This window comes from Eretmochelys imbricata, chromosome 8 (genome assembly GCF_965152235.1).
Source record: "Eretmochelys imbricata isolate rEreImb1 chromosome 8, rEreImb1.hap1, whole genome shotgun sequence".
NCBI classification, from domain to species: Eukaryota; Metazoa; Chordata; order Testudines; family Cheloniidae; genus Eretmochelys; species Eretmochelys imbricata.
In genome coordinates this window covers 67,226,571-67,250,012 of record NC_135579.1, presented here as the reverse complement: position 1 = coordinate 67,250,012, position 23,442 = coordinate 67,226,571, and the positions used below count along the sequence as shown (strand labels likewise).

At 38.7% G+C, this 23,442-nt stretch overlaps 1 protein-coding gene across 1 annotated transcript in view; it reads left to right on the top strand.

The window, feature by feature from the left end:
* The window catches only part of NTNG1 (netrin G1), a 198,836-nt gene that overhangs the window by 151,757 nt on the left and 23,637 nt on the right, over positions 1-23,442 (top strand). The window contains exon 6 of the mRNA XM_077824836.1: positions 1,986-2,153. Within this exon, the coding sequence (XP_077680962.1) occupies positions 1,986-2,153 (168 nt within the window). The remainder of the gene's footprint in view (positions 1-1,985; positions 2,154-23,442) is intronic.

The window sequence follows — 23,442 nt, the reverse complement described above, 5'->3', positions numbered from 1 at the left end:
GAGACCCCTTAACTCACAAAGCTATTTCTCTCATGTAATAAAAGCATCAGTGTCCATATTAGTGTAGTTAAGTACAAGACACAGTTTCATTTTTTTCTTTAGTACTGATGAAACAAGAACAAGTGCATGGAATCAGCTACTATGATATGTCTGTCTGTCTGAGAGTGTGTGTGAGAGAGAACTGAGTCAGCCATAACTACAGGATGTGCTTCTTTAGTCCAAACTATATTTTGGACAAAGTTCTGTTACAACAATTTAATGAATTTTTATGCAGCTTTGTTTTTCTTGGCTTTGTAAGGAGTTATGATATTATTGTATTGAAAGGTTACAGACTGTTCTCAGTGGTACCAGATGACAGAACAAGGAGTAATGGTCTCGAGTTGCAGTGGGGGAGGTTTAGGTTGGATGTTAGGAAAAACTTTTTCACTAGGAGGGTGGTGAAGCACTGGAATGGGTTACCTAAGGAGGTGGTGGAATCTCCTTCCTTAGAGGTTTTTAAGGTCAGGCTTGACAAAGCCCTGGCTGGGATGATTTAGTTGGGGATTGGTCCTGCTTTGAGCAGGGGGTTGGACTAGATGACGTCCTGAGGTCCCTTCCAACCCTGATGTTCTATGATCGCAGGGCCATGTGAGTGAGTTCTGCAGTCATTCATAGCACATTCTTTAGCTTCCTCTCTGCTCACTAATAGATGTTAGCAATCATACAGTCAGATTCCCTACCTCCCCTTTATAATGAACACACTTTTATTACCTAATGATCTGATATTATACAACTGCTGGTTGGAAGTTGGCAAAGCAAGATAAATTATTTCTTCCGAATCCACCTACAATATGACTTCATTGATTGGCCAGCTGGCTTGATTGTAGGCTGAGTACATTTGGTGTCCTCATCCCGGAAACTAATTATGCCACGATAGCAGACCACAGAGTCTCTGTTAGACCAGAGAGAAGGGTCAGGACTGCTTCGAAATCTTGTGTTGCTATCAGGTCATTACAAAAGCTAAGGACAAGCTGAACAGACATCTTAGCCTTATGTGTCATGCTTACTTACAACAACAACAAAAATTGCTAATAAAAGTTTAGGATGACTTTTTTGTGCCCAAGCCAGAAATTGGTTTTATAAAAGACGACAGAATTCCAATGCCTGTTATATTTTTTCGATACAATTATAGTTGCTAAAGTGGGCACGACACTTTAGATGGCTATGGTAAGCATTCTTCCTATTCTACACAAACCGAAGAATTTTCCATGATATTTTTCAAATACTAAAAGTGTTGTCATTGGTATAAAGATAGGTTGGGTATTGACTCAGGATGGCAGTTTAACAGGCATTTAAATGGCACTCATCTCTGTTCCTTTCTGTTCTTATAAGTTAATTGTTTTAGGAATGCTGGCCAAAATTATCAAATTTGGGACCATTATGCACCTCAGTGAAATAGCCTGATTTTCATAGGTATTCAACATCCACAACTTTTATTTACTTAAGCACAAGTTATGCTTATTCAGCATCTCTAAGAATCACACTGGTTTATTTTGGTGCTTAACTGTGGATTTAAATGCCTGACTTTGGGCACCCAAGTTTGACAATTTTGTCCTACGTATTTAACATTTCGTAATTTTTTTTAAGTGTAGGAAAGTTTTGCACGTGTTTTGATTATTTCCATCTCAAATGTGCAAAAGATATGCATTTGTAAACTGAGCCTACAAAACCCTTGAAAGGTTTACAACTGCAAATGCTTCATTTCCATCAGATCTACTGCGGAGAAGCAATCTTCAGAGTCATGAATGTCTGATCATTTTAACCTGCCTGAAACAGATGTCATGTTCATGCCAATCAGACATCTGTTGTTGTCCATGTGTTACACTGACTAACATGTATGTGCTACCATTCATCTTCTATGCATAGTTCATTTTAACCAAGCATGTAATGTGCTATTACTCTGCTACTGTATACATTTTGTATACATTTCTGTTCTTCCTTGCAAGACTGTGAATGCTTCGGCCACTCCAACCGGTGCAGTTACATCGAGCTGATAAATACAGTCATTTGCGTGAGCTGTAAACACAACACTAGAGGGCAGCACTGTGAGTTATGCAGGCTGGGCTACTTCAGAAATGCTTCTGCAGAGCTGGACGATGAAAATGTATGCATAGGTCAGTTTCATTATAATTCTGGCTTTTGTTCTTTGCCTTTTCAGCTATTGGGAGCTACTAGTGAGTTGGCTAGCAATTTACACCACCGCTATATATTTGCCAGCTGAACCAGAATGAGCTTTTTCAATGGATAAGAGCATCTCCTGTGTAGACATTCAATGCATTTGTCCCAGTTTTAATTGTGGCCTCGGGGCTGTATTTTGAATGTCTTTAAGAACAGGATAAAGCAGCAAAATCATTGCTAAAGATTTTTGGAAGCTCTTCACAGGAGCTCTGGGATAAACTGATTGTGCAGTGCTTCCACTCAGAAGAAATCACATGGGAGTTGCAAAACATAAGGACTGAGCCTTAAGTTATAAGCTCAGATCTTGGAGTTGGCCTAATGCGTGCAGACCCTTGCACCTGCAGGGAGACCCATAAGAGTTAATCCAAGGGCAAGACTAGTGCCTATATTTGTAACAACATTTTTATGCATCCAGATTTCAAAAACAAACATACTGTGCCCAATTGTCGGATAAAAGGGTATAAATTCAGAGTTAACTCCTTTCACTTTTAATGTATGCCCTTGTAGCTGAGAGCATATTTTTTTTCAAATCAGTTACATCCAACAAAATAAGTCAGACACCAAAACTCACAAAAAAAATTCTATGAGCCATATCTGATACCAGTTTTGAAGCAAACTCCTCAGGGTCTATGATGCTTCAAACATATATATACTATAATCCCATGAAAACTTCCAAACAGCTAAAACCAGGAGAATGCCAGAATGGAATACCAGTAATAAGAATGACATACAGAAGAGAATATAAGACATTTGTGACACTGAAGCAATACACAGCATCCTTACATTATCTCAAATACTGTTTAGTGAGAAAGAGGTTGGACTATCTGGATGAAAAATTAACATATAGTATGTTGAAAGTACAGGTTCATTCCATGGCTATTAGTTAACAAATGGCCTTAAAAGCTTGTTCCAATTATAAACAGAGCTAGTGTGTGTTTTACAATATTGCTTGTAACTATGAGTCAGTCATGGATTTCAGCTATATCCATTCACCACATCTACAAAGCAGGGTGCTTTCTGTCATTAATCAGAGAGTAACCAAAGAGTTAATATATATATATAGGATTGAAATAGGTAATATTTTTGTGCAATTCAAAAACAGACTGTGGACAAATTTTCATAGTAAGTCACATTTCATGTGACTTTTTTTTATCTTCGTTGGAAAGATTCAGCCGAAACCTAATTTAGATTATCATTTGTTCCAACCTGTTCCAACCTGCAACTTATCGATATATTTTTTATTTAATGAAAAATAAGACACATGCACACTGTATTTCATGTGTCCTTTTTAACATTGGTTGATAGCATGTGAAATGATGTGCATTATTCCCTTGGACATTAATTAAGCTGAGGTAATATGAACTTCAGTATGACAACTAGAAAGTCAGGCACTCACATTATCCTGTTAAATAAAATAAACATAGGCCATATATAGTACTGTTGAACAGAACTATCCCTTCCTAGTAATTGTTTGCTGTGGACAAGGTACATTGTCTTTATGACAACAGGGCTATGTACTTTAAACTGGCTAAAGAAGCTATGAGATCTGGAAAGGTATCTAATAACTTTTCCTTTTTTTTCACATTCACTAGATTGTCATTGAATATACATTGAAATGCTGGGAGACAGGGGGATCAATAGTTATTGCAGTATGGGCAACAAGGAGGGGTTAATAAAGCAGGAACCAAAAATAATGACTTTTTAAAATAATTTGCAAGCAATACATTTAGAATTAGTTCACAAAATGAACAACTGAGCAGATTTCAGCATTCCTGACTCAGGAGAAATAAAATTTTAAAAAGTTTAATCAGGAAGATTCTTCAGAAAATAAAAATATACAGACCATTTCCAGACCTTCACACCCTAATGTAAATAAAATTCTCATGGGCTCCTATAGGCATTGTACCATGTGGGATGACTGCAGAAAGGTCAAAATAGAAACAGTTCCTCAGGTTTGCAGTTGATCATACTGCATACAAAATCTGCATATGCTGACTGATGCCCTGACTCCAGAAAACTTCCTTAAAGTCAGTGGGACTAAGGCCAGGTCTACACTACAGACCTATAGCAGTATAACTACGTCACTCAGAGGTGTGGAATACTCACTCCCCGCCAAACGTAGACAGCACTATGTCAACGGGAGAGCTTCTCCCTCCGACATAATCTACCTCTGCTAAAGCGGGTAGCTAACTACACCGACAGGAGAAGCTCTCCCACCAGTGTAGGAGCATCTTACTAAAGCTGCACCTGTGCCGCTCTAGTACTGTACGTGAAGATAAGCCCTTAGGCGCACACTGAAATACTTTCCTAAAAAGGGGTGGACGCAAGCATGTGCTTGAGTGCTTTCCTGTGTTGGGACTCTAGTGACTTGATCCTGCAAGCCGCTGTGCACTCTCAACTCCCCTCGATTTCAGTGAGCGTTAAAGATACTCAACACTTCTGAGACGCGAGCCTGCAATGTGTCTCACTCTATTGGAAATGCTCATTTGATTACCCAGAGCCTGACAGCCAATCAGTGTTGTGGGTTTTAATTACACATTTAGTAGATCAGTGGACAAGCTAATAAGGAGATTTGCATTGATATTTACATATGAATATCTTATTTTTCCAGTGCAGTTGTTTTCCCCATTTCCAGACAGTGTGTTTAGGAAAATTAAAAATGTTTGGCTAAGCTAGCTTTATCAAGGGAAATATGTATTGGCACTATTCAAACCAAGTAAAAAATATACATGGTAAGTGTATGGATAAAAAAAATGACAGCTACATAATATACAATAGTCAAGATTAGACCAAATGGAGGAAACATACGATGTGGTGCTTTTAGAAATGACAGAGATACAAATAACTGAGATACTGAGAATGCTTTTAGCTATGAACGCAAATAAGAACATGTCATACAGTGGGCTTACATCTGATTGAACAAGCTCTTACACTGAAGGAACAGTAACAGTATTTGAAGAATTACACTTAAATATAATTTGTACAAGGTCCCAAAATCCAGATAATGCTTTATTTTGCAGAGGCCATTGGCTATTGCATGTACATGGTGATTAGTTGTTTTGTAATTACTGATGAAGCACTTGGCTTTTCTATATAAACTTCAAATACAAGTACCAGGTCTTTGAATTATTATGCAGTTACTCTATGGTGTAATACCATAATTACATGAAGGTAACACATTTAGTGTCATGTGAATGAATCTTTTTAAGCAAGAATCTGCGAGCTACATAAAACATGCAGTTCCATGCATAGTACCATGGAGCATACATAACCATATGAATACAGTGTAGTTACAGATGAGACACCAAGTATAGCCATTTATTTTGCCTCAGAAAGAAATACTGAAATGATGATTTTTTTAAACTTTCTCAAATAGGTGCTAATCCTGCAGACATTAGGCACATGCTTAACATTACACATGGGCGTAATCTTACAACCTCCATGCCTAAGCACATGCCTAAGTGTTTTTGCAAGATTGGGATAATAATTTGTTAAGCTGCACTTTAATTTTTTTTTTTTTTTGGTAATACCCCTTTAACTTATTTTACCACTTTTTAAAAGAGGCTTGTCAGAACAGCACGTTTATAAAGATGTTTGTCATAACAGTTTTTTTAATCCAGTATATATTGTCCCCTTTAGTCGCAAAATATAAGCCTGATACTCTTTACTTATTGATATGATTCAAGGCAGTGAGAGTTTTTCATTGACCTTTAGATCAGGCTTTCTATTTTGTGGGACAATATATTATATACAGATCATATATTCCATGCTTGACTCTTCTCCCACTTTTACATCAGTGTAATTCCACTGTGTTCAGGAGTTACTTTCAGTTTAATGAGAGGAGAATCAGGCCATTTCCTTATAATATACAGTGCTGTTAGCTTTTGACTTACACTTCTTTAAATAAATTTGACTGACTGCATTTAGTACCTCAACTGTATGCCTATTTACATAAAGGTTTCAAATGTCTGATTAACATAAGAAGTTCCAGTTTTTTATATGGTCCCCCCACTGAGGAATAACTGTGCTCAATGTTTCACAATGGGCTGTTTTTTTGTTGTTTTTTTTTATATGTCAGCATTCAACTTCATTAATTAATGTTGTTAGCTAATTGACTGGATTATTATTGTGGAACTGTGTTTGCCAGAGGTAACTATTCTTCTCCAGCATGCCAAATGTTTGAAACGTCCTCTCTCATTTAAAGTTAATAAGCAGTAAGGCAACAAGTGACAAATTTGTTTCTGGTAGTATTCATTTCCCCATAAAAAAAATTCCATTGGATTTTGAAATATTCTGTTGCTTTTTCCTCTTCTGTCATTTGTAATATTGCTGCAATTTAATGTAATCCAAGCAAACAGTAACAGCAAGGTAGCTTGATTAAAAGAAAAAAAATAAACAATGCATCCAGCAAGGTTGCCAATGGATTTGTATCTCTTGACTTTGATAGCAGCACAAATCAGGTGTGTGGACAAAATTATTTTTAGAGGTAGGGTGTGGCCTCAGTTACAACAGTGAAGTTACTGTAGGTTTATGTTGGTGCAAACAAGATCAGAATTTGGCCCTTAGGCTTAGAGAAAATAGACAGCTGATCCATAGCAGTACCAGAAAACTCAACACTGCTGTCAATGATCTTCCTTCTTTGAAGGGATCTCACCTGCCCTGGAGCCCAGAGCTGAGCACTGAATTTGTGATGGTGTTAAAGAGAGAGTTTTGTGGTTCAAGAGAAGAAGACATACTTCCCTAGACTAAAGGTTGTGGAAGATAAAGGGGTCAACTCAAACCACCAACATTTACTACCGTCTTTGGTCAGGGTCAGGCATTTGGGTGCTGGAGTGCATCGGGATCTTCCATTCTCTCATCCACCTCCCCATGGGAGTGGAAGAAAAGAGGTGAAATGAAAAGGACAGCTTAAAGTCAGTACTGACCAAGTCTTGGAGTATTTTGCTCCCCACCTCAGGGTTGTTTTGGAATATGTGAAAGGTGCATTGTAAATTCTCATCACTACAATGGCAAGTACCTACATAATTAACATAGTACTCCTAAATATAGAGGGAAGACTATCTTGGAAATAAGTAAAGTGCATTATGTAGCACTTTAAAAATGTTCAGCAGAACTCAAAGTATTGAGTGATACAGCTACACCTATTTTAATCATTTAAAACAGATTTCATCCTGATGGCATATTGATTTATCCTTGCTATACAAATCTTTCATTATGTTCATTCAACTATCCAAAACCTCCTTACTAAAATGGAATCTCCATTATGATCAGTTATCTTTTCTGTTTATTTTTTCCCCTCACATAATCAGACAGAGGTCTGCTCTTAAAGCGACCAAACAAATGAAAAGTGGACCTATGGTAATTATTCTCTCTCCTCCACATGTCACTAATAGACAGTCTTCCTTTACTTTTAAACACTAGAATTGCTTCCTTTATTGCTATTGTTTGAATTATGGCCAGCGTATGTGTGTTGTCTTGTTTCTGCAGACTGTAATTGTAACCCTTTTGGCTCTGTCCGTGACCGCTGTAATGACACAGGATTCTGTGAGTGTAAGGAGGGAACATCAGGGCGTAAATGTGATAAGTGTCTGCTGGGATATATCTGGCACAGCCTAGGCTGTCAACGTAAGTAACTGAGAGCTGCCCTTTTCCTGCACCTTTGCTGCCTGTGCTTCTGTATCCCAGCATGTGCAGTTACTTAGAGTTGAAAAAGAGCAAAACTTTTACAAGCTTTAAAAATGCCTCACTCCCTGAACCTTTATGGATACTCCCAAATGAGGGCAGTAAATTGACTGTGCAGTCCATTTATTTCATTATGCTTTTAGTGCCCTCTCCCCTTTTCTCTGCTAATGCCTGGAGGAGCTTGTACTGAAATATGCAGATCTGTGTGTCTTGCCCGCTATCAATTAATTTGTGTGAGCTAAACCACAAGTGCAACTTTCCAAACTTAAAAATTCTGACTGAAAGACAAAAGGTGATATCTAAGTGTATTAACATATTTCTATGACTGAACTTCAGCCTTTTTGAGTAACTTAAAAATGTGAGTTCATAAATTAAATTACATCCATATAATATATATATAGAACAGCGTACTAACTCATTACTTAGTAAACGAAAAATACAGTCTAAACCAGAGTTAATAAATCTAAAGATTTTAATTTCATTTAAAATGGGACAAAAACAGCATTTAATATTAACTTTTAGTAGCAGATGATGATCAATATTTAGCTGTACACCAAGTTTCTTTTCTAGATAACACAAGAAAATGCCACACCATTACATATTGGGCTAGCGTGCTGCTGCTGGATTCTTTGTATCAGATCCTTAATATTCTAATCTCTATAACTACTACTTTTGAGGATTTAATTCTACAAACCCTTGAACATCCTTTTATTTGTTTCTTTCACCTTCTCTCCCTGATTCTCAGCACTTGTGTCCTAATCACACACACATACAAGAGACAGTTTCTGCAAGAAACACTTGCTCCTGGTTAGTAAGATCTAGAAACTCGTGAAAGATGAGAAGAAGAAGAATTACTGGCATAGTGTTTTAGCTACAGATTCTAAAATACTCTAAAACCAAATACAAATGATATATCCTAAGATTACTTCACTGCCTCCTAAAATACAACTAGCGGGGGAGGGGAGCGCTGAGGAGAGGGAGAGAGACCTTGGCCTTCAAATAAGCAGACAACAGTTCCAACGCGAGGAACTTGAAAAACTATCAGGAATTGCAGGTAGGAAAACTATAATTCCTGAAATAGAACGTTTCAGCTACTGAAGGTTTGCCACAGGCAGTCTCTAGAGATGAATGACCTATTCACAGTAAACATTTTATTCAATGAATTTGGCCTGTTTCTACATCTGTGAATTATACACACACAGATTTGATTTTAACATGTTTATTATTCAATAACTGGTTTATGCAAACATATTTGACAGAAACTTTCAAAGTTTTGAAATTTGGTTTCCTTCCTCACTGGCACTAAAACAAAATTTTTCAAATGCTTTTAAGGAAATCAGAACTGTGTTGAATTGTCCATTTTGAGACTGAAACCTGAGGTTTTTGATTTGTGAAGCAGTGTGTGTCCCCATGCCCTGGTTCAAGTCCCTGCTCTGCCTGATTCAGAGTGGTCTGTGAGGGAAAAAAAGCCTGCAGTGAATCAATCAGAGTAGGGACCTGAACCTGCGTCTCCTGCATCCTCACCCAGTTCCCTAACTATCAGGCTATGAACTATGCCTCATCCCTCTAGTGCTGGTTCACATAGATTATGACAACCTCCTACTGCTTTCAATTACTCCTTTAGCTCAAGTGCCAGAGGTCTGTGCAGTGAATCGAAAGGTACAAACCTGCTTGATGAATCATCTGAGTGTCAATATTGGGCCACATGATGGAATTTCTATTTTCTCAGTTTGCTTTTTTTGAAAACCTAGGAAATTAGGCCCAATAAACTACATTAAAGGAAAACTGAGGCTGCACGGTCAAGCACTCAAAAACTTAATTTGCCCCCCTTCTGCATACACATTATCATACAGACTTTAATTATGTGATCACATACTATTTTTCCACAGGATCCCTGCCTTACTCAGTGCACAGGATGGACTTGCTCCAGAAATGATACAGGAGGGAAGGAAAGGAGGCTGTTCAACCCATGCTTAATTTGTTGCAGACATTAGAAGGTGTATAGTGAATGAGCCAGGGGGGACTACAATAAGAGAAAGAATGATCTCATGATTAAAGCAGTTGACAGCTGCCCTGGTGAAATGAATTATCTCCCTGCCTCTGCTGGAATGCTTATGTGATTTTAGTCAAGTCATTCATATCAAACTTTTCTCAGATGGTCCGTAATTGTGTATACCTTATTTCCTGAGTGCTTGTCCTGAGACCCTAGGGCCTGATTTGCAGAAGTGTGAGCACTCACAGCTACAGCTGAAGTCAGTGGGGAGTTGTGCTTTGAACACATAAAGAGCTATATAATGAAAAAGAAGGTTCTAGGCATCTCAAATTGGGCACCCAAAATTAGCGGATATTTCTGACCTTAGTCTTTCTGTGACTCTGTTTCACATCTGTAAAACAGGGATAATACAATTCCGTTATCTCACAGGGCTGCCATGAAAATAAATTCAATAATATTTGTGAAGCTTTGAAGAGAGACTTCAAAAGACTGAGACTGTTCGGCGTGGAAGAGAGGATAGGACAGAGGTCTATAAAATCATGAATGGTGTGGAGAAAGTAAATAGGGAAGTGTTATTTACTGCTTTAAATAACACAAGAAATCAGGGGTCACCCAATGAAATTGGTCATAATAAACAAAAGGAAGTACTTCTTCACACAAGTCAACCTGTGGAACTCATTTGTAGGGGATGCTGTGAAGGCCAAAACTATTACTGCGTTCAAAAAAAGAATTAGATAAGGTCATTGTGGACAGGCGCATCAATGGCTATTTGCTAAGATGGTCAGGGATGCAACCCCATGCTCTGGGTGTCCCTGAGCCTCTGACTGCCGGATGCTGGGAGTGGATGGATCACTTGATAATTGCCCCATTCTGTTCATTCCCTTTGAAGCACCTGGCATTGGCCACTATTGGAAGACAGGATACTGGGCTAGATGGACCATTGGTTTCACCCAGTAAGGCCTTTATTATGTTCTGTGTTCAGAACAGTATTGGAATAGTTAATGCAGCAAATAAAGCATGAGGCCAAATGCTGAACAACAAGGAGAAAACAAAACTATTGAATTGATGTTCTACACTAAAAGAAAAGGAATACTTGTGGCACCTTAGAGACTAACAAATTTATTTGAGCATAAGCTTTCGTGAGCTACAGCTCACTTCATCATGCATCCGATGAAGTGAGCTGTAGCTCACGAAAGCTTATGCGCAAATAAATTTGTTAGTCTCTAAGGTGCCACAAGTACTCCTTTTCTTTTTGCGGATACAGACTAACACAGCTGCCTCTCTGAAACCTGTTCTACACAAAAAACTTACATTGGCATAGCTGTCTCTCTCATGGATGTGAAAAATCCACACCTCTGAGAGACGTAGGTATTCTGACCTAACCCTTGATATAGACAGTACTACTGCCTCTTGGGCAGCTGGATTAACTACAGCGACGGCAGAACCCCTCCCTTCGGTAAAGGCAGTGTCTACAGTGAAGTGCTATAGCAATGCAACTGCTGCTGCAGCATTTCAAGTGTAGACAAGCCCTAAATGAGCACTGCCTGTCCTGTGGAAAAAAACATTATGTGATCATGTAATTAAAGATGTATCATAATGCACATGCCCAAGAGGCAGCATTAGGATTAAACAGGCAACCTTAATTCTGGCATTTCCTACCCTCTGAGTGCCTGAGTTTGCAACCTCAATTTTCTTTTAACATAGTGTTGGCATTTCCGCCAATACCTTAACCTCCAGCAACTCAGCTCGACTCTGAACTAGTCATTTAGGTTTCTTTACTGTCATATAGTAAAACTACACTGAGTTGATCAGACTCTACTAGCAAAGGGGTTGCCACAAATCCAAAGTACATAATCATTAATCTAACTATATACACATTCCCAAAAGAGAATGCCGTATGCCCATTTTACTTTACACCATGTCATGCACTCTGTGATTGGTTCATTAATTTCTGGGCACCATACTCCATACAAATCATGAACTGATCACGTGCCACACATCTGCCATCCGTTACACATTAATCACTACTCTACTGTTCCCTTATCTACTAGTTACACATTTATATGTACTGTGAACACTGCTGTCAATTCATGCTTTGTTCACTGTCTCATGGCCTTGGTCAGAATAGACTTCTTCATAGTGTTTTTTGTGTGTAATATGTAGTTAAACTACATTTTGTTGAATCAAAGTTCTTGCAAATATTTTGCAGGATATCTAGTTAAAACACTAGAAGACTGATATATTCAGAAAGTTAAAACACAGCAAGGGATATTTAATAAGTTTCTTTACTTGACACAAAGGAAACAAATAGCACTGCTCATCTATTCAAAAATCAGAAGAAACTTGTTTCTGAATGCAGTTGTCAGGGTTATAGGCTGGATTAAAATCCGCTGTCTGATATTTCAATGTGCAGCAGAGGAGTCCATGATCTAGTTGCTTTTGCAATTGGCCCATTTTTTTTCCAATTAATTTCTGTCTGGAAGATTTTGTTTACCATTTTCTTCTAGAAAATTACATGAAAACCAAAATCGCTGCACTGCATTATCAAGAGTCTGGAGGGATTATTTGCCTGAGCACACCAAGGGTGGTGTTTATCTAATTCCCTGTAACAGCTTTCTCCGAGCCATGATGCTACAGAAATATATAATGGGACTTTTTCCTTTTTTAAAAAAATATGGCTTATTTACAAAATTAGGCATATTTATGTTTAGGGAGCTTTCCCAGTGTGTAGTATTGACTCACTGGAACCAGAAATTTGACCTGCTATCACACAAATCCATATTCTATGTCATGTCAGTTCATAGTGTAGATTTAAATTACGCAGATAGATTTTAAGTATTAAAAAACATTATTATACATTCCAAGTGGATAATGTTCCAGAGTTGTTAATCCACTACTTTAAAATATTATATGCAAAGACCTATTCTGTTTTATGGACCAAGGTGCTGCAATATTTTTTATACATTAAGGCCCAAATTGTTCTTAGTACTGCATGGACACAAGTCAGAAGAAGGCAGAAAGACACGTAGCTCACCCCTTGCATCCCTGTTAATAGAGGGGCCAGGTAAAATCTTGGTCCTTGCCTTCCAGATCATAAGTACTAACATTAGCAGCAGTAACCTCAGAGTTCAGGGCTTCCACCACACAGACATAACATCTAACTGAGGTGTGCTGGTGCAGGGAGAATGCTTACTGTACTGAATAAACAGGGTGCAGCTGATGTGACCGCTGTGTGCCAATCACCCATTTCTATCTCAGGCATGCGCGCGCACACACAAATGCACAACCTCCCCTCTTTCTCTCACTCTTCTCCCCCAAAGTCTAGGAAATGGATGAAAAACAATCTAGCCCTTAAGCTTGTTTAGAGTTTGAGAAAGTGACCCAGATTATCAGAGATCCTTTTTTTTATTTTGCAATTTTAGGAATTAAATAAATAAATGAATACATAAATAAATAAAAAGCAAGAAGACCAACCACATCTTTGCACATTAGGGACCAGTCCAGAGTGGGTTCTTAATGACATGTGATAAGAGGAGCCTGAATCAGAGTGGGGACACATCTACATCTAGACAAAGGCAATGTCAGTTTTAAAATTAAAGCTGAGTGACTAATAAAGAGTATTTTCCACATTAAATTTCTACATATATTTCTTTTGCCATATTCTCACCTCTTTTGTGTTCCATTACCATAACATTTCAAGAGATTTTACTTGATATATGCAGGAATATTTACAGAAACCAGTTTTTAATTTCCCTAATGCAAGGAGTTATGCTGGAAATGTTTGCAATCAGGTAACAGAAAGAATACTTTGGTAGTGATTCTTTCCACCAGGGACAGCTTATTAACACAGTTTGATCAACTCGCAGAGTTACAAAAAAAGAGTTTGAAAAAGTCAGATAAAAATCAAACAATGGATACAGTTTAAAAAAATCCCAGCAATCTGCTCACAGATATTCTGTAAGCAGGTAAAGCAGCTACTGCAATGAGATCCTGGCAAGCAGATCCTTGACTCGTCACTGAGCCCAAGGGGGGTTCTGGGGAGGTGTAGAGGTCCCCCTCTGTAGATCTGATTACAGACTGAGAACCTAAGTTCATTGAACACATTACTGTTGTGAAGTACTGGATCAGCTCTGTTTTATCATCTGTTGATTTAACAGTACAAATCTTAAACAATTAGCAAGCATAACATTCCTTTCAGACGTGTGAGTTTTCAGTCAAATATCTAATGTTAAACTCTAATTCTTCTTTGAGTAGATGTATTCGAGTAGAATACAGACGTGTATTACGGGTAGGTGTGTGTGCCTCTGGATCCGGAGATTTTGCCTAGCAGTACCTGTAGAGGGGTGCCTTGTGTCTATAGCCCTTCCCCTGACTATATGAGGCAGGGCTGCCCTAACCCCTCTCAGTTCCTTCTCAGCACCCATCAGCTGGAGTCAGAGCTCAGTGTGGTTGTTCTCTCACAACCTCTCATTCATCCTTCTTAGCCTAGTTCATTGTACATAGTTAATAGTAATTAGTGTTAGTTTAAAAAGAGAGAGAGAGAGTAGTGTTAGCGGGAGTGATGCCCTCACCAGGGTCCAAGCATTGCCCTTCCTGTGGAGTGGCAATTCCCAATTCCTACACAAGATGCTTGTTCTGCCTTGGTAAAGCCTACCTTAAAGAGTGTTGTTTGATCTGTCTATCATTCAAAAAGAGGTCTCAGGGGGCGCGGGACCTTCACCTCAAGCGGCATCTGCTTGAACAGGCCATGTGACCTGCCTTGGTACTGAGGCACAGATCGCCCTCAGAATGGCTCCTGAAGGAGGATTGTTTTTGCAGCATGGGACATTCCCGCGATTGGGGTATTTGCGACCAGGGAAAACAAGAAGTGTTGCCTATTCTGCTTTAATGGGAATGCTCAGCCTGGGCTCCATCTCCAAACACTTTCCACTGCAGCTGGCAGTCAACGCTGCTGTACACCTCCCCTCCTATCCCAATCATTATGGCGTGGCTACTGCATGGCTGAATGAAGAAGGGCATTGCTTGGAGGCAGATGAACTGTTCCTACTTAACAGTAGGAAGCCTTCCAATAGGATGGCCTACTTGAGTAAGTGGAAGAGGTTCTCAGTGTGGTCCTTGGCCCACGGGGCCTATCTGGCTGGAACTTCAATCCAGGACATCTTGGAGTACCTAATATACCTTCAGAAATCGGGGTTGCAGCAGTATCAGCATTTCATCCCCCTATCCAAAGAAATCAGTTTTTTCCAATGCCACAGTGACAAGATTTCTGAAAGAACTTCTTTGCTTGCATCCTTTGGTCCAAGGGCCAGTCCTTTTGTGAGACCTGAACACGGTTTTCGCAGCTCTAATGGGGCCTCCATTCGAGCCCCTTGTATCCTGTCCACTGGCCCTCCTGTCTCAAAAAACTACAATCTTCATAGGCATTGCCTCTGCTAGGAGGGTGGGTGAGTTGCAGGCACTTGAAGGAAGGCCCTCCTTACATGCTCTCCAAGGACAAGGTAACATTCCAGTAACAGCCCAAGTTCTTATCCAAGATGGTCTCTCAGTTTCATTTGAACCAAGCGGTGTATTTCCCTAAGCTGCATTCCTCTCCAAAGAAGCAACGTTAGATGCTTCCTAGCCTTTTATCTGAACAGGACTGAACAGTTGCGAACAGGCAAGGCAAAGCACGAATCACATGCGGACCACATGAAAGGACAAACAGTCTCTGCGCAGACCATCTCTAGATGAATAACATCTTAAATCAAGACGGTGTATGAGATAGTGTCAGCTATGCCTCCTCAGAAGATACTAGCTCATTTCAATGAGAGCACAGGCCACATTGGTAACATTCCTCAATGACACTTCCATATTGGACATTTGCAGGGCTACCACATGGTTGTCCATAGAAAGGTTTATGCGATCATTGCTTCTTCCAGAACGGACACTAATGTTAGAGAAGTGGTCCTGCGATCCCTACTCACATAGACTCCGAGTCCCACTCCAACAGAGGGTACTGCTAGTGAGTCACCTACCTGGAATACACATCTGCATCTACTTGAAGAAGAAGAAACAGTTACTCACTGTAACTGTGGTTCTTTGAAATGTAATGCATGACCTGCCCTTCACCCCTCTGCATCGGAGCCTTCCCCTGGATGTTCAATGTGAAGGAACTGAGGGGGGGGCAGGGAGGGAGGAAGGCAGTGCTGCCTCATATAGTCAAGAAAGAGGCAATACGCACAAGATGTGAAGGCTACCTATCTACAGATACTGCTAGGCAAAAGTCTCGGGCTCTGGTGTGCGGGACACACACATACCTAACTGGAATACATATCTGCATCACACCTTGAAGAACCACAATTACAGTAAGTAGCCATTTCATATATTCTTTGATTTTTTTCCCCTTTTCCATTCTTTAATAATTTTCATTAAAGCAGGCAGAGGATTACAATTAAATTCTCATCTCTGAACTTTTCAAACTGCTTGCATCTGTTTTGTGGATTGAACTTATATCATTCCATAGAATACTAGGTTATTCTGTCAGTATGCCTTCTATATATTACCTGATTATTTAAATGTAAATAAGCTTCTTTTATTGTCTGAATTTTCCCATGAGTTACAAATGTTAGCAGCTAAAGCATTTTATGAAAATCATCATGCAGGATGAATTTCCAGAGAAAATCAAACATGAAATCATGAGCCAATGAATTATATAAACATTGCTTGTAGGAAGTTAACATTTGCAATTCAACAAAAAATCTTTTGCTACTGAGAACTTCCAAAAATGTCATTCTTAAAAGACATATTACAGCCTTCTGTTCTTTCTAAATAGTTAAAATAAATAAATGCAGTTGTCCTGTAGAAATCTTGCCTGCAGGGATACTTAACATAGATTATATATGTGTAGGAAGATGCACATTGTACATCACCCTAAATACATACACATGAATCTTATACATATGAGGAAGTATACTCAAGAGGAAGCAACACAGAATTCAGAATCAGGAAGCCTTAATTTCTAATGCAGTTCTGGCATAGTCTTGCTGTGTACCTTGGGCAAGTCACTTACCCACCCTCCCTACTTCAGTTTCTCCATCTATTCTGAAGGAGATAATATTTACTAACCTACCTCACAAGGCTGTTGTGGTGGTTAATTAGGTAGTGCTTTGAATATGCCAGACCAAATTGCACCAGTGTAAATTCAGAGTAACTTGACTGAAATCAGTCCAGAATCACACTGATGTCCTATAAAGGGCAATAGGAATATTGTTATTGAAACATGTAAGGATGTGCAATCCAAGAACAAACAAAATTATAAATCCCCACAGAGTTATTGGGTCAGATTCTCATCTGGTATAAATCAATGTAGTTCTATTGACTTCAGTGGAGGTATATCAGTTTACCAGCAGAAAATATGCCTCATAATTCCATATAGCCTCCTATCATTGTGGATCTTTAAAGTCAGAAAAGACAAGATCCATACCTTGATGAGTACATTGGTTCAGGCAAATATGATATGTGGGATAACCATACAGTTGCAACAAAATATAAGAGACAAAAACACTCAGGTCAAAGCATGGTTTCATAACAAAAGTAGGTTTTAGTGTGGGATTTGATTTGACGAGGGAAAGGGAGTGTGGTTAGCATGAAGAAGGTGAGAGGATGCTCCAAATGTTGAGATTGCAGCATAGAATGTAATGAAGTCAATGGATAGATATTGATAGCATTAGTAGTGGTGGCATAGGCTAAGGAGTGATGCCGAAACAGCATTTTCCACTCTACAGTGAGTTAGTTAGCAATCTTCTCTGACCTACAGAGAAAGTGGCATTGATGGGCACTGGGGGAATTGTGTCTGCGCCTCTCCATGGAGGAAAGGTTTCCATAATAGCGCATGACCAAGACATTGGTTGTAAACACAATGGTCAACAGCTAGCGACATCTACGGGCATTTCGAAGAAAGTCCCAGGAAGATGACAGCCCACAAACAACTGGAGAGGGAATAGAGTAAAGAGTTAGCATCACACTACTAGGCCACTGGGTTCTAGTGGGCAATAACTCTCCTTTTAAAAAAAGAAAAGGATTACTTGTGGCACCTTAGAGACTAACCAATTTATTTGAGCATAAGCTTTCGTGAGCTACAGCTCACTTCATCGGATGCATACTGTGGAAAGTATAGAAGATCTTTTTATACACACAAAGCATGAAGAAATGGGTGTTTACCACTACAAAAGGTTTTCTCTCCCCCCACCCCACTTTTTCATGCTTTGTGTGTATAAAAAGATCTTCTATACTTTCCACGGTATGCATCCGATGAAGTGAGCTGTAGCTCACGAAAGCTTATGCTCAAATAAATTGGTTAGTCTCTAAGGTGCCACAAGTACTCCTTTTCTTCTTGCGAATACAGACTAACACAGCTGTTACTCTGAAACCTCTCCTTTTAAAAGGGCTAGTGTGATCACCTGGTGTGTTTTCCCCCAAAATCAGAGCATATTATACATGAACAGCATTTATAAAACCACAGCACCAATCTGGCCATTTAAGAAAGGAAAGAAGCTCCCCTACCATGATGGTATTATGTTTTTTTCTACTGCAATTGCCTTCACAAAGGTGTCCACTTTCAGGCCTTTCAGCCTTTTTAGGATAGCAACTATTTTTTCCAGATTCCACCATATGGTTATCAATATTGTCAGCTGTCAAGCTAGCTATTGGAATTTTGAGCAAACTAACTCAATCTGTTTTAAGTGCTAGAGAAGCAAAATGCGAAAAATAGGGAGGCTCACAAGACCTAACCACTGAAAAAAGATAAAATACTAATTTAATAGAAATAGGCAGTGCTGCAGGAAATATATTGTACAGATGGGAAGTTATTAACCTTTTATCGAATACATACATAGTATTGCAGTAGAACTTCAGAGTTACAAACACCAGAGTTACAAACTGAGCAGTCAACCACACTCCTCATTTGGAACTGGAAGTACACAATCAGGCAGCCGCAGCAGCAGACAAAAAAAAAAAGGGAAAATACAGTACAGTATTATGTTAAACATAAACTACTAAAAAATAAAGGGAAAGCAGCATTTTTGTTCTGCATAGTGAAAGCTGTAGTAAGTCAGTGTTCAGCTGTAAACTTTTGAAAGAACAACCATAACGTTTTGTTCAGAATTATGAACATTTCAAAGTTACGAACAACCTCCATTCCCAGAGTGTTCGTAACTGAGTTTCTACTGTATCTGTAAAGAGCCAAAATAAATAATGCTGAGGGATATAATAGCAATGCATTTCAAAGCAGCACTCTTTAAAGAGTGTGCATACAATTTTTTGGTTGATCAGTTTTTGTTGGCAGTGTATTATGGAAGTTTTCTGTACATCTAAATATTAAGAAATTCATAAAAAAGTTAAAGTATCCTATTTGTTTTCTTTAGTCGGTATAATTTTAAAACGGTTAATATTTGATAGATTAATAATAAATATTTTAATATAGTATATTGCATTCAGGAGTAGATCAAAAGGAGATACAAATTAAGCTCCAAAAGATAAACTTTTATTAGGCACATGAAATAGAACATAAAGCAATTACCATTTAATCTATTCGTGTTTGGAAACATATTGAAGAGGAAGCATATAACTCAGTTAATTGTTATGAATTATTAATTGATCATTTCAACTGTGATGAGCAGGATTGCTCTTATTGCGAAAAGCTGTCATGCTTCTCTTTTAAACCTACTCAGTGGCCTTAACCTTTGTGTAATTTGCTTGCTACCATTTCATCAGAACAAAAAGAAAAGATCCATTCAACCAGTACTGAGGATTTGATCACATGGGTCTAAAGGGGACAATTTAGGTTGAAATAAAGCAATCATCATGTTTAATCAGAGACAAAAGAAGATTATTGACGTGAGTTAATCAAAAGGTACTTCACATTTCCTTGCCATCCATGTTATTGATGCAATACTGACACAGGGACACATTAACATGCACAAATATTTCCATCAGAGCCTCCCGTTGCCAACAAGATTTCCCTGTTCATGATAACACTTATGTGAGAACCAAAGGTTAATTTAAAGGGAGCTGATTAGGTTCCCAGCTGATTCTGAAAGGTTCTGGGCCATATTTCTTATTGAGGAAATATGACATTTTATGAATGTTAATAAATAAAATTTAAAATATCACTATAAGTAAACTGTTAACACTCCTAAACTTAGAATTAATCAATACAGTCATCAAGTCACAATTAAGGTAAAATCGGATTAGATTGGATTAGAGTAAGATTGGATTAGAATTAAATCATCAGTTTAGTCAAATCATCAAATTAATACAGCAGATAATCAATCCTTATAAGTCCCAAAACCAAATTAGAGAATTTTCCCCATGGCACTACTATCAAAATTTAACTGGTTTTATATTTATTATTAAAACCAAATTGTAATTGAATGTCTTAAATCACAACCTCACAGCCAGTGAAAGCTTAAGTGGATTTTACTGCAATGTGATGGCTAACCCTTTTCGTTCCCTCCAATACTGACAATGGAAGCCTTAATAGGACCCTTTGATGAACAGAAGTTTAACAAATCTTATTTAACAGTTTACAACTGACAATTTAAAAGGTTTTTTGGATGCTTGCACAGACTGAAGAGCACTTGTAGCAAGTATTTTTATGAGGTCTGGTTATACCTGGGAAACTTTCTTACTGGTGCCTTTCCTGTGTGGACTTTACTAGTGCTCACACACATATGCATACAGACAACCACCTTTCCAAGTCCTAAATTAATAAAAGGTTGGGATGTGTCTCCATTAATAAAATGAAGGACAAAAATAGCAAAAAGGATAAATAATATACTTAAGATAATAAGGGTTCTCTCTTCAGCTATTGATTCACATGGTGTAGGAGCTGGATCTGGAGTGACGATCAAGAAACCATATGGTGGTGGCGCTCTAACAGTGCTTCATGTTAGTGGGGCCTTTCAGGTGGTGGGAGACTTGTCAGAGACTGGCATAACTTGTTCATTGTTGCCTTCCCTTTCCCCTCAGGAGGCTGGCCTCAGGAATCAGAAGCATCAGTCTCCCTCAAGTCCCACTTAAGGAAGCATTTTTTAAAAATACTCATTGTTACACACCATATGCACTGTGGGCTTGTGACCCCAACATAAAAAAAGGACAAGCCTGGTTTTGAGGTAGTTGCCATAGCCTCCACTCCTTTTAGGGTGACACTAACATCTGCCCCCAGGGGGAAACTTGTAGGGGAAAGAGCCCTAAACGTCCTATAAAAATAATGAGTTGCAGAAGACCCTCAGAGAAACACCAACCACTCAACATGCATCCATCAGCAATACTAAAAATTCATATGGACATCTCATGACAGATGTCGCCATCTTCCCTTGCAAACAAGACAATGTGGCAATTATCATCTTGTAAAACTGTGTCAAAGGTTACACAGCTTGTGTCTGGAATTCCCACTGTAGAGCAGCAAGTTACTTTAAAGCTTATCAAAATAATCCATTTAAAATAGAAATAATTAAAGTTTGTACAAGGTATGTATTCTCATATATGATATTTCTCTTACACGTAAGTGTTTGAGCATAGAAGGTGCTGAGGACCTCCTGAGATGAACTGAGCTCCCTTCAATTCTTGCTGAAGCCAGTGTTTTTACACTGCTTATTAACATTATACTTTTTACATTCCTGCAGCCTCCAAAAGACATTATCTGGACTAGTTCACCTGAAAACTGAATGGTTTGCAATTGGCTTTTTAAGTTCTTTTAACTTCAGGAGGCATAACTAATGTAGAGTTAAGGTAGAGGAGGCCTGGGATTATTTTAAATTAAAGCTGCAGAAGCTATCGGAAGCCTGCATCCCAAGAAAGGGGAAAAAATTCATAGGCAGGAGTTGTAGACCAAGCTGGATGAGCAAGCATCTTAGAGAGGCAATTAAGAAAAAGCAGAAAGCATATAGGGAGTGGAAGAAGGGAGGGATCAGTAAGGCAAGCTACCTTATTGAGGTCAGAATATGTAGGGATAAAGTGAGACAGGCTAAAAGTCAAGTAGAGTTGGACCTTGCAAAGGGAATTAAAACCAATAGTAAAAGGTTCTATAGTCATATAAATAGGAAGAAAACAAAGAAAGAAGAAGTGGGACCGCTAAAAACTGAGGATGGAGTGGAGGTCAAGGATAATCTAGGCATGGCCCAATATCTAAACAAATACTTTGCCTCAGTCTTTAATAAGACTAAAGAGGATCTTAGGGATAATGGTAGCATGATAAATGGGAATGAGGATATGGAGGTAGACATCACCATATCTGAGGTAGAAGCGAAACTCAAACAGCTTAATGGGACTAAATCGGGGGGCCCAGATAATCTTCATCCAAGAATATTAAAAGAATTGGCACAAGAAATTGCAAGCCCATTAGCAAGAATTTTTAATGAATCTGTAAACTCAGGGGTTGTACCGTATGATTGGAGGATTGCTAACATAGTTCCTATTTTTAAGAAAGGGAAAAAAAGTGATCCAAGTAATTATAGGCCTGTTAGTTTGACATCTGTAGTATGCAAGGTCTTGGAAAAAATTTTGAAGGAGAAGGTAGTTAAGGACATTGAAGTCAATGGTAAATGGGACAAAATACAACATGGTTTTACAAAAGGTAGATCGTGCCAAACCAACCTGATCTCCTTCTTTGAGAAAGTAACAGATTTTTTAGATAAAGGAAACGCAGTGGATCTAATTTACTTAGATTTTAGTAAGGCGTTTGATACGGTGCCACATGGGGAATTATTAGTTAAATTGGATAAGATGGGCATCAATAGGAATATTGAAAGGTGGATAGGGAATTGGTTAAAGGGGAGACTACAACGGGTCCTACTGAAAGGTGAACTGTCAAGTTGGAGGGAGGTTACCAGTGGAGTTCCTCAGGGATCGGTTTTGGGACCAATCTTATTTAATCTTTTTATTACTGACCTGGGCACAAAAAGTGGGAGTGTGCTACTAAAGTTTGCAGATGATACAAAGCTGGGAGGTATTGCTAATTTAGAGAAGGACGGGGATACCCTACAGGAGGATCTGGATGACCTTGTAAACTGGAGTAATAGGAATAGGATGAAATTTAATAGTGAGAAGTGTAAGGTCATGCATTTAGGGATTAATAACAAGAATTTTAGTTATAAGCTAGGGACGCATCAACTAGAAGTAACAGAGGAGGAAAAGGACCTTGGAGTATTGGTTGATCATAGGATGACTATGAGCTGCCAATGTGATATGGCTGTGAAAAAAGCTAATGTCGTCTTGGGATGCATCAGGAGAGGTATTTCCAGTAGGGATAAGGAGGTTTTAGTACCGTTATATAAGGCACTGGTGAGACCTCACCTGGAGTACTGTGTGCAGTTCTGGTCTCCCATGTTTAAGAAGGATGAATTCAAACTGGAACAGGTACAGAGAAGGGCTACTAGGATGATCCGAGGAATGGAAAACTTGTCTTATGAAAGGAGACTCAGGGAGCTTGGCTTGTTTAGCCTAACTAAAAGAAGGCTGAGGGGAGATATGATTGCTCTCTATAAATATATCAGAGGGATAAATACCAGAGA